The 12,702-nt window shown below is 40.1% G+C and overlaps 1 protein-coding gene across 1 annotated transcript; it reads right to left on the bottom strand.

Moving 5' to 3' along the window:
- Positions 1–2,441: 2,441 nt before the first annotated feature.
- Positions 2,442–9,516, bottom strand: jam2b (junctional adhesion molecule 2b). Its single transcript, XM_035676691.1, has 10 exons — positions 9,316–9,516; positions 6,739–6,804; positions 6,015–6,125; positions 5,760–5,909; positions 4,306–4,487; positions 4,049–4,157; positions 3,861–3,968; positions 3,401–3,419; positions 3,251–3,302; positions 2,442–3,105 (listed from the first exon to the last, which is right to left on the bottom strand). The coding sequence occupies exons 1-10, from the start codon at positions 9,356–9,358 to the stop codon at positions 3,067–3,069; spliced, it is 879 nt and encodes a 292-aa protein (XP_035532584.1). The 5' UTR covers positions 9,359–9,516; the 3' UTR covers positions 2,442–3,066.
- Positions 9,517–12,702: the final 3,186 nt, after the last annotated feature.

Raw genomic sequence — 12,702 nt, 5'->3', positions numbered from 1 at the left:
TAATACAAGGAAAATGTCTGAACCAACCTAATCATATAATAGATTATAAAATATCAGTGTTTTTACAATATCTAGAGGGACACAGGCCTTTTTGTAGTGTTATCCAAATGTCTAGTGAAAGTTATTATATCCTATGGACTAATAGTACAACAGAGGGTCACTAATTGAGCGCCTTCTGTCATCATGTGTTGTGCAAGGATGGAAACAATGTGTCACATCCTGAATGAAAGAAATTATCCGATTAGTGTTGCATAAGTATCTTTGTTTCTTTTTTTCATGTTGTCAACTATACATAATACTGTCATTTACACAGAACTCCCTATAAATAGAGTGAGCAGTGAATTTCTGGACCCAGATGTCCCAGGGTTATGAATACCTCCCAAAAAAAACATTGTACAAATGCATTGTCATTATGCTAGAACCAGTGCTAGAACCAGTTTGACAGACTGTGGAACAACATGTGCATTTAGAGCTCAGCTGATGTCCTGTCTTTGCAGCCAGAGTGGTTGATCAGAAAGGTCTGAGCTACCAAACAGTCATATTAGAGGATCAATACGAGCCACTTAATGCAATCATTAGAGATTATGAGCATGTACAAGAATAGATCTCTTTTACTGGTTCCTGACACTGTCTGCATTGTAGCAGTTACAGATTATGCACAACCCAAAGAGTGTAGTCATTAATAGAAACATTTTTAAGTCATGAGTACATGCACAGACAATGTATCTCTTTTAACAGTAAAGTTAAGTAGAAGAAGTAAAGCTGCAGGAAATCAGTGCTTTTCAAGACTTTTAATTTATGAGCAGCACCAGTACAAAGGGAGGAGAACAATAGTGCTACTGTTCATAGACAAATAATGGATAAAAGCTGGCAACATGGAGCTGTAGGCCTGCGGTACTGCTGTGAACAGATACAGTCAGCTCTGTGGTGCCATCTAGTGGTCAAAGGAGAACTGTTAATCACCACTAACTCAACTGTTGTCTGTTCAAGGGAAGCAGACTGTCCAGAAATCTACTTGATGGAAAGAAAGAAATAATAAAAAAGATTTCTAAAAGATTAAATTAAATCTGGAATTTAAGGTTTCTCATTTATTGGTTTTATTGGCTTACTCCCTCAGACAAAAACCAAAGCAATGGGAATTAGATAAATGGGAATTGATCTGTGAGGTCATCATCACTTAATTAAGGCTGTCTCTTCCAACACCCACCCTCTGTACAGCCGTAGGTAAAAGCAGGAAACTATTCCACTGTGGCTTGTTGATAATGTTCAGTAATAAATAACTCATTTATTACTTTACAGTGCAGTCTATCATTTATAATTAGCAACTGTTTGCCCTTTTCTAACATGGAGGAAAAAGACAGACATGATGTTAAACCAAGAATGTATTCAATAAATTTAATAAGCAATAAACAAGACTAAGAGTCTACAACCACGCTCGGCTCTGTGAGGCTTTACAGCAATCAAATGCAACAACATGGATTTATTAAGAAATGTATCTGTATTGTATAGATAGATATTTGTGTGTGTATAATATTATATCTTATATCTTATATCTGTTGTGCAGGTATCATAAACATGGCCCCACCAACAGATTGACATTACCATCACAAGACCCATGTTGCAAATGTGGCTAAAAATTATGTTGGCATCAGGCTTAAATCATATTGTAAAATATTAAAGAGGCTATAATATAATGTATTCGTCATCTTGTGGATGGTTGTTGAAATACATATAGATGCTTTTAACAAATGTTGATTTTGATGACATTGATATTCCCTCCCTGGGAACTATCCATGTTCCCATGGGTTCTATAAATTCCCTAACCCTTTAACCCTAATCCTAACCCAAGAACTGGGGAACGTAGGACCCATTGTCATGTTTCCATTATGTCCCGTATACACCAATCAGCCATAACATTATATGACACTGACTCGGTGACAGTCGAAATAACCACAGAATTTCTCGGTGTATATGGCTTCCTGTCCAGTGGTGGGATATATCAAGTGAACATTTTGTCCTCAAGTTGATGTGTTAAAGCAGGAAAAATGGGCAGCGAGAGGATCTGAGCGACTTTGACAAGAGCCAAATTTTGATGGCTAGACGACGGGTCAGAGGAGCTCCAAAACTGCAGCTCTTGTTGGGTGTTCGGTCTGCAGTGGTCAGTACCTATCAAAGGTGGTCCAATGAAGGAAAAGTAGTGAAATGGAGACAGGGTCATGGGGGGGCCAAAGCTCACTGATGCACGTGGGGAGTGAAGGCTGGCCCATGTAGTCCAATCCAACAGACGAGCTACTGTAGNNTAAAAAAGTTAATGCTGGTTCTGAGGTGCTCATAATGTAACGGCTGATCATGTACATCTGGGGGATATAGAACCCATGGAAACCCCCAAGCGCCCTTGCTGTGTACAAATCCAATATGCTGTTTTTTTTCATTATTCTTTATTGATCAAGAGATAGACAATCAAAATAGTATCAAACATTTAAAAAGCTTCCATGGCACCATTCAGTGTGTGCAGACACCTGTTCATTTGTTGCTCAATTCAAAATTCAAAAGATCAAACAAGTAATAATTATGAGATCAAAACACAAACAAGTTTTTAAAAAAATATAAAAACAACAAAGAAGAAAGAATAACTTCATATAAAACATCTCTGCATCTAAATATAAATGAACAGGAAATAATCAGTGTGAATGGTTTAACAGTAACTTGCCTGTAGGTGGCATAAAAAAACTAAAACTGTAGTGACGAACTCGGCCCCTTAAGCCTGAGAGTAGTTGGAAAAATAGGATTTAGAAAAATGTCTTGAATATATGAATATAATGAATGTTATAGCGTTTGAAAGAGCTGATTTAAACCCGGAATTTACAGGACTGTAAGTCGGAAACATCTTCCAAACTGTCAACACATAATGCCAGGAAGAACCTAAACTCCAGATCTGTCTCAGAAAGCAGCGAGCGCCCGTCCGAGAGCAAGGCGGCGGTCGAGTAAGTTTCCAGTGGGTTGCACAATAAGTGTACACTTTAGATTTTGGTTGGTTTGAAGTCAAAGTAAGAGAGTGTTTCCCACTCAGATCATGAAGGAATGAGTTTGTTTGTAGTTCTTGAGCTGTAGAGAACAGGGAGACATACAATGAATCATTTCCTTCAATTAGTGTTATCAGCAACTTATCAACAGAATTTAATGGCAACCCAAATACATGGCAGCGACCAAAACAAGCCCTGACACGATAACAATCCCTCTGATCACTCACATTGCGGATGGGAGGAGGAGGAGGAGGCGGCGGAGGGTTGAAGGACTTAGTACTGAAAGACAAAGGATGGCAGTTCAGTGTGAGCTCAGCCAGTCAATAACACATGCCTGCAGGCAAAACAAGAGTCAGACTGAAAAGTGAAAGCCTTACCTTTTGGTTTTCTTGTGCTCTGTTCAACAAAGAAGAAAAAGTCAAGTTAAAAATGTTCACTATCCTACTGGCCTAAGAAGTTTATTTATTATATATATATATATATATATCTGCTGGCAGTAATTAGCTGGATAGTAATTAGTAGATTTACTTAAGCAGGCATTAAGTGCTTGTGTTTCTGTCCACCTGAAGAATGTAAGTCCAATATTCACTCTCTTTTAGCTCTCCAGGGGTAGCCTGTACACAAACTCTCTCCTAGACCTTCTCTGTGCCTTTCACTTAATCAAAATTTCATATTGTAGACTTCTGCGCGGAGGATTACAAGTGAGTCACACATAAAAGAGGCTTAAAGAGGCCGTATTGTGTTACAGATAACACGTCCGTTATATTCAAAGATAACTGTATCGCACAGATCAACAAACACACACACACAGACACACAGAAGCGTCACACTACTCACTCCTGCAGCAGCCGCGGCGTCGGCAGACACACACACAGATGCAGCAGAAGGTGAGGAGCATCAGAAAACCTGCAGCTCCTGCTATCAAAATGGTCATATTCAATGGATCTAGAAGGAAGGGAACGAGAGTGTGAAGAGCATTACATGTAAACTAAACTCCAGCGAGGAACTGTACCTGAACCACTTACATTCAGTGACTTTCAGTTGTTGGGCCACGCAGCTTTTGGGCGCCCCAATGCTGTTGGAGGACTCACAGCGGTACATCCCTGCGTCTGTTTTGGACACACTCTTAAACTTCTGCTCCAGACAGAGACAAGGTGAGAGTTGAATAACAGAAAAGAACATACGTGAGTCTGTTCATATGTGTGTATATCTGGATGCACTTAAGTGTGTGTGTGTGTGTGTGTGTGTACACGAGTACTTGCATATTTTAGGGTGCACTCACCAGCGTGCCCTTGTTTGTATCGATGCTGTATGGGGTGTCTGCTGTGGCCGTCAGAGCCTTGCTGTCTTTGTACCAGCGGTAGGTGGCAGGGGGCACACTGAGTTTGTCCTTACAGTGAAGCTCCAGGTCTGAGCCCACAAACACAGAGCTCGGCACCTCGCAGGACGGGACATGAGGAGGCACTGAGGAGGCAGAGAGGAAAAACAGCTTGTAAATGGATATGCAAAAATATAGGATTTTGTCATTTGTAAACACTAACACCAAATCTTAAGTAAGTATCACTTTTGTTGTTGCAATTGCCCCCCAGTGCCCCCATGTTAGAAAAAGTACCTTCTTGGATGGCCCTATGGTAGATAAAATACAATGAACTGCTCTCTACATTGGTCAAATGTGTAAGAAAATGTGACAAAGTGCCGTCCGGGGTGCTTTTACAGTGGACAAAAGGTGATGCAGAGTCATATAGGCTGTCCTACATGCTAGAAAAGGGAACAGCTTCACCCTAAAATGCATCGCTTCTTTCTGCTTGCTAGTCCACCACTGCTCGTCAGAAACACAACATCAGCCAGATCTTTCTGTGAGAGTTTTTTAAAATGTCAGATACCATCCATGCATCCACCCATTATTCCCACGTCTTGTGCAGGATTACTGGAGCCTGTGCCAGCACACAGGGTAATTTGAGGTGTCAAGAACCCAACATTACCAGTTCCTTTCAAAAGGAGCATACTGTGCTGTCCTGATTAAAGACACAGTGACATGAAAAATAGGTTTTTCTAATCCTGTGTCCCCGTATTGATTATAATCTTGTTATATGCTAAATATTTTTTTAAAAATGTTTAAATTATTATTCTCTTTGTATTTTTGATGACTCATCTTGAACTCTGGGCAGTTGCATAAAAGTATCCAATCAAATGTGTGTTGGGGTCCTTAGCTAAGCCCAACAACTAACTATACTATACTTGGGGGTGGGAATCTGGTAGAACAATATAATATTCATAGTAAGAGGTGTGTGATTGCATTTGAGCTGGCAAAAACGTGGCTTACATTTCCAAAGAATGTGATTGAGGTCTAATTTATTCCCTTAACTCTTGTCCTCCTGATTTAACTACGCAGGTGAGGGAGGTTTGTGTGGAGGTCCTACACAGCTCTGTATTGTGTATACAATATAATCAAATTTCAAGGATTTCAAGTTTGATTGATTTTGATATTGTAACTAAATCCCACACATACTGTTTCCCTTAGAAATAGGTCACATTACAGAAACTAAAGCTGCTCTAACTGCCACTTCACCGTGACTTTAAAGGCACAATTTACCATCCAAGTTTTATTTTTTTATTTTTTTATTTATTTACTTGTTTACCATAAGTTTACTCTTCATTTGTTTCATAAAAAATACATACATTTCCCCTCATATATGCATATTCACATATTCACAAAAACACATAGAGGTTTCATACCAAGCACATTGAGGGTTACAGTAACCTCTCCGAAGTTGACGCGGTCCTGGCTGGCAGTCACCTCACAGCGGTACTGCCCCGAGTCTTTCTGAGTCACAGAGTGTATCGTCAGCGTCGCTCCCTCTATCTTTGCCCGTCCTACATAACGCCCTATAGTGGAAGGAAAGATGATAGAGGATGGACGTCACTACACTACTAGTTTGCTAAAATAATAATAATAAAATCAGTTCATGCACCAAAGGTTACGTCACTCACCACTAAATTTTTTATTAAAATACACAAATGCCGCCTCCTTTCCTGTTGTCTTCCACTCTATTCGAGGGCTCTGATCTTTCTCTGTTTTAAACTCACAGGCAAGCACAGCATCTGGAAGGACAGAAAACATACAAAGGCGTCAACCCGCAGTAGCAATAACTTTGACCTTGTTAAAATTTGCACTTCATTTGTCCCATTATCTGCTGATGAATTTGTTGCTTTTTTGTCACAACTGTTAAGTCATGAAAACTGATGCTGCTTTGATAAGCATTAAAGGACAGTTCTACTGTACAGTGACTGCTTTTTTCGCTCATTTTCTGTATTATAGGACTAGTGTGTAGGATTCAGTGGCATCTAGTGGTGAAGTTGTAGATTGAAGCCATTTAATACAGCTCAGCCCTCCAAGCGTGGGAGAGAAACTACGGTGGCTGTGAAACTTGTAAAAGACGTGAAAGTCCCTGTCTACAGCCAGTGTTTGGTTTGTCCATTCTGGGCTACTGTAGAAACTTGGCTGTTCAACATGGCGGACTACATAGAAGAGGACCCGCTCACTCTGTAGATAAAAACGTCTCCTTCTAAGGCAACAAAAACACAATGATTCCTATATATATTGTGCACACTGGACCTTTTAATGAATTAACTTCAATCTACATTAGACAACTTTCCTTAAAGCTTTATTTAATGACAATATAATTCATGATTATTTCAGCCGCTGCAGTCTCACCTGTGTGCTCGTGGACCTCCACTTTGGGTTTACTGCTGCTTACTGTCACTGACAGACAGATAGGACCTGCAGGGGGGAGAGGATCAATGACTTATTATATATCCTGAATATATCTATAGTTTCAGAATGTGGGCCTGTCAAACTGCACATACATACATACCAGCCTACACATACCGGGCGTGCATCCTCACCACATAGTAAACATTTACAATATTCATTTTCCACAAGAGAATATGTGCGTTATCTGCTTCCCTCTTGTGTGGATGCCTACACACACACACACACAGACCGACATGCAGAGTGTGTAGCTACATTCTGGTGGTGCCAGGAGCGGTGCTGTGTAGGAATGCAGGTGATGGATGATTCCCTGACAAGCTGCTTTTTCCTGACCTGATAACCTCTTTTAGTGATCTGTCCCTTCAGCATGCGCACACACACACACACACGAGAGAGAGAGAGAGAGCACAGCGTACATTCCTTTACAAAAATGCATAAAATTATAAAAACAAACCACAAATGAAAATACTAATTTAAAGTGATAAACCGCATAAAATCTACATCCAAAGTAGGTTCGAATGTGGCTGTAAAAGGTTTGTACTTTCTTTTGTTAGCATTAAATCCATGCCAGGATTTCAATGGCAACACGTTTTACCAAAAACCCAGAATCAAAGCTTTACCAAAACATGATAAATATACTTATACCATAAAACTAAAGCTTCAAAGAGGATGTGAGTGCAACAAAGCAGCTTTCCTTAACACCAGCAGCATCACAGAAGTGCATTATGCTGCAGATTTGTGTTGTTTCTACTGATGTTATACAGATATTTAGATATTTATGTTGTGAAAACTTAAACCTGCCACAAATCCAACATGAACAGCCGACAATTAAGGCAACAGGGAGCGAATGATAGATGAATGATGATGATAAATTCTTAGAATCACTGAAGGAGCTTAAATGTTAACGCGTATGTCTTGTTTGGTATTCGAGGAAAAAGACATTCTCAGTGTGTGTGTGTGTGTGTGTGTGTGTGTGTGTGTGTGTGTGTGCTGCGAACACATGCATTGAAAGGCATGCTTTTTCTTCTGCAGACAAAGCAGCTCTTCATGACAGTAACTTATCCTTCTCAGCTGGCACAACACCACACACCACACACACACACACACACACACATATCTGTATTACACACTGACTGAATCCTTCACCCTCGGTGCCGTATTCTTTACTTTGACCCTCAGCCAAACCTGAACCTGATTCCGATTTTAATTCTAGACTTGAATCCTTGCGGTGAACTAATCTTAAACAGAACAAACAAATTCATGTTTAGACATGTGATATTATGCATCATAATGTTGTAATTATATGTTTTTTTTCATTAAGGAAAATCATATTCAAAAGAATTGTTATAATATATTAGCATTGTGTTGTGCCTAATATCAAATTCAATATTACCAATGATGCCCAAAATATTCGAAACACGCCCTTAACTGTCCTGAGGATAAGGAGTTCAATCTTTTAATCTCTGTGAGGACATTTGGTCCTCAAGAGTAAATACAAGAAAGATCAAAACAAACATGTAAAAGCTTCAATTATCCACATAAAACACGTTGTTTTCCCTTTTAAAATTCCCACAGCAACTTCAAATGCATTTTTCCTGATAGCAAGGGGTCGTTTTCATCTCAGTCCAATTAACAACAGGGTCAGCCGGGGGCTATCTTCAAACTGAAAGGGTGGGATCTCAGACTCCTCCGCGGGGCCATGTGATGTGTCTCATCAGCCTGTGGATCTCGGGTTCAAACAGCATCAGAGTGGGTTCAGCGTAAACATGAGCCCCAGCCACAACCACTCCCTGCACAATCTCAGCCCCTGATGCAGTCCCTGAACACATCACACCTCCCCCCAGCATGCAGGCTTAATACGAACTGAATCACACAAACTAATGATCAATAAAACACAAGCCAGTCCATCTGCATCCTGCATTTCTGAGGGACTCTACAAGAATTATTTTGCTGAAAGAAGAAAACTTTTTTGGGAGTATCTTAAAGAAAGAAAAAACAATAAAAACAATGAAAATATTATTTAAGGTTAAGGTTCATTGTTTTGTTCACATTTGTTTGTCTCTTATTATTATTGGTTAACTGAGTTGTATTAATACTGTTATTATTTTGAGACATTGGGGAAAGGGTTTTTTTTAACAAGAGCAGGGTCAAAATAAAATGTTTAAAAACACTGGTGGATGGTAGTACTGTTTTTTAAAAGTGAAACATAAGGTTCAAAGCCCCTCCGTTAAGTTTCATACAGTCCCTAACTATCTCGTTTGGTTCAGGGTTTCCTTTTTTTTCTGTTTCATCAATGCACACCTTTAATATCTGAGGCAGTAGAATCCCTTGTGAAAAGGTGGAGGAATATTATAGGAATATCCTATTAAAAACACTGTTGAAATCATAGGCCTGTACAGCCTAAAGCACTTCTGCCACTGAAAACTTCTAACAGTCGGTCTACGGCCCATTCTCTGTCATTAATAACGTCAGCAAATAGTTTAATAAAGTTTCTCAAATTAAAAAAAAAAAAAAACTCACTGTGCAATAAAGTGATGAGAAGAAGCAGCGCCAACATCTTCATGGAGGTGATGTTTAGTAACGGTGAGCAGTTATCCGTCCTGAGGTCTGTGGCTGTCTGGGTGAGGAGGCTTTTACTCTCAAACTCTCAAACTCTCTTCAGCTTATTGAAGTTTCATCTGCAGCACGCGCCTGCGCTCGCGTGCTCACCCTGGACGACTGACGGAGAGCGCGCGCAGACTAACAGGGGAGATATGAGCTGCTTTTATTTTGAAAGGGGGCTGTTCTTTTTAGTGTTGTTAGTATACAATATCGTCAGGACAATCGCCTCTCTCTTAGGAGAATATTACGACTTAAAGGGCTACTCGTGTTTTTTGAGCAGTAAATTAATTGTGTACAGTGATGAAACACAACAATTGCTGGTGTTAAAAACATTCATATTGAATTGATGAAAATTTGCATTTTGTGGGTTAAAAATGGCTCAACACGCCCTCTACTAGTTTTAGTCACCCTGAACCTTGTAAGTCGAATGCTGACGTACAGTCGACTGTTGGGGGCGACTATACGTGAGTGTGAACCTATCGTGACGTCACCCATTGGTTTGTGGAGTACCGTTTTGAAGCCGTGAGTTTGGCGTTTTGGCTGCTGCCATGACAGTTAGACGGAGCCAGAGCGAGCCAGCGGACCTGCTGTTTGCTCTGTGCTGAGAGTTGATCTGCTCTCATTGGCTGCACAGTTTTGACTCGTCCATAGCCGGAAACAATGGCAGCTCGCTTGGTCACACACAGTCTTGTATAACGGCTAAACAGTACACTGAAATATGTTTCTGAAACAATTTTAAGTGAGAAATAGGCAACACAATAACAGAATCTTGCTTCGTATTTGATCAGCACTGCCTAGTTTGACAGTTTGATCCAAGTTTCGTGTGCTGCGCCGGATGGACTCACTGAGAGTGACCTGTCAATCAAAATGTAGCCCCGCCCAGAAGCATACTTTATTGTCTATTTTACTCTAAATTGGGCCATAATTTACTAAATGAACATCATAATGTATTGAAGAAAATGTTAAACTAGCGACTGAGACCATAAACTCATTAGGAAACTGTTTCCTGAGCTCGTGAATGAAGTGACAAGTCGGCTCATTGTCCATTAAAGTGAATGGGATCGCCCTGCTTTTGCAGCCAATCGAGCTCCCCCTGCCGGCCTTTACATAGAATGCAGGTTTTAAGCAATTTTACGTTGGCTTCACTTTTCAGACCCTGAAGCTCTGTCCATTATATATACTGTCAATGGTTAATGCCCTCTAATCAGAGGAGGGCAGCCCACCTCTTCCAGCCTCCGCTTTAAGGTGGAGTCTGATTTTTAAATGTATACTAATCGAGACGCATCATTCACAGGAATTTATGCTAGTTTTCGCCAATCCTCTACTTAGTATTTTTCTATTCTGGCACAGTGGTTCAGACTTGTGCTTTAGACGGCTGCAGAAACACCAATGGACTGCAATCTTTAGGTTGATGCCACGCACTGACAGTCCCTCTACAGAGACACACACGTACGGGAGAAATAGCCTATCTGAGCCGCTAGCTCAGCTACATACAGCAGCTGACTCAGATACAACACAGTATAGTGCTTCAAGTGACTGTAAAATCTCTAGCGGACTCTCTGTGTGGACACGGAGAGTCTGACAACAGATGCTCATTCTCTCTGACTACCAGCTTGCTGTTTCTGCTACGCTGCTGTGGTCAGTCTGTCAATCACTGGCCACGCCCCCTAAAGTCGCTGTCCTCTGTATGTCTCTGATGTATTTAATAAAATTGCCGAGAGAGAGCGAGCTAGCAGAACTGAAGAATGTAGTTACACTTTAAAGTCCCCCTCCGTTCAAAAACATGTTTTTCTGTGCTCAGTGAAAATCAGATTTTAAGGGGCGGGGTCACAAATAGTTTGACGTCAATCCTGGAATTTTTAACGAGATAGAAGGATTTTACTGAGGAAATTATAATTGTTTTGTGGAGAAAAACCTATCACACATTTATGTTCAAGGCAGACTATTTCTATAAATGTCTGCATACATGTGTTGAGTCTTTAAAAATCTCCAGGGTGATACAAAAAAGTCCAAGACTGATTTCCATTTTGGTCCTTGTTTAAAAGGACTATGTTTTCAAACAATTTGACAGTGAAAGGGTTCACTCGTAATCTGCACATCCCTTCAGCTTTACAGAGCTTTATAATGGGTTTCAGCTCAGTGTTTCGCTCTCCAGCCGACAACTTTGCTGCTTTAGTTTATATACTTACCACTCTCCACAAAGCATTTTTGCCCACAGCAGGCAGAAAAGCTCGAAAAAAAAACAACAACACCCAAGTGGCAAAAAAAATCTGTCACTGCAGGTCATTTTGAGGTGATATACTTTATGTTAGTATTTCTACTTTATGCGACTTTATACTTCTACTCCACAACATTCAAATATGGTGTTTTTATCTCCACAGCTATAGTTACTATTTACTTCAAATTTTACTGACAAAACACAAGATCAATTTATAAAATATTAACATGTTTTTGTTGACACATCTGCAGAGAAAACCGAATCATCCTTTTAGGAACAAATCATTTCAGTCTTAATTTAATCTTGATTACCTTTTGCATTTATTCTGTGATTTCTGAAATGATTTCTTAAATTCATGTAACCCTTCATCCAAATTTAAAAGATAATTGGTCAGAATTGTGAGTTTTCCATATGTCAACAGAGCTGAGTGTAATAGGAGGTGCAGAGACGGGACAGCTGCTGGCTGAGCTACTGTGTCCTTGGCTATTAGGTTTCTCACCACCAGCAGACACACAACAGCGCATTGTCCCTCATCCTGGTTAATGTGCACACATGCTTACATTTGTGGCCATACGAACACACAAAGACACACACGGGGCCATACGTGCAGACACGTGTGCATGAACACACACAGAGAGAAAATCTCTGCCTGCAGCACCTGTCCAAATCAATCTCAGCTGCTCCACTGAATGGTCATTGTCACACACACACACACACACACACACATAACAACAACTGCTCACTTTACACAAGCGTGTTTTACATAAACAATCTCTCCCACATAGTGAATCTCATATGAACCACGGGGCCAGTTCAGGCATCACTTAAACAGCTGTCCCTCCTCACACTTTCAAGTTCAGCAACATGCTGTGGCTGGTTTGTGCCAGCTAGGATTATACCTGGATTAAATCAAGGTTTCTTTTGTTGATTCTACTGCACTTTAATCTGAGTTTAAAGCTCAACAAGGTCTAATTGGAAAGCTTAGTGTTGTGTGAAACCAGTTTCCTTTAAATTAACTTTGAATTTAAACAGTTACATTTTAGGAAAAAGTGCCTTATAAAAACAAGTTTGATTTAAAGTTTTAATAG

Source organism: Morone saxatilis, unplaced genomic scaffold, assembly GCF_004916995.1.
Source record: "Morone saxatilis isolate NCDOM2014 unplaced genomic scaffold, NCSU_SB_2.0 Contig5, whole genome shotgun sequence".
Taxonomy (NCBI): domain Eukaryota; kingdom Metazoa; phylum Chordata; class Actinopteri; family Moronidae; genus Morone; species Morone saxatilis.
The sequence above is the reverse complement of the archived record's forward strand: the minus strand, read 5'-3'. Positions and strand labels throughout refer to the sequence as shown.

What these genes read in the sequence shown, in the direction of transcription:
- jam2b (XM_035676691.1), bottom strand. Translation starts at nt 9,358, where the DNA reads ATGAAGATGTTGGCGCTGCTTCTTCTCATCACTTTATTGCACA. An exon ending in TCTCATCACTTTATTGCACA is followed by an intron (nt 6,805 to 9,315) that starts GTGAGTTTTTTT and finishes TCCCCCCTGCAG; the next exon opens with GTCCTATCTGTCTGTCAGTG. An exon ending in ACAACTGAAAGTCACTGAAT is followed by an intron (nt 3,969 to 4,048) that starts GTAAGTGGTTCA and finishes CCTTCCTTCTAG; the next exon opens with ATCCATTGAATATGACCATT.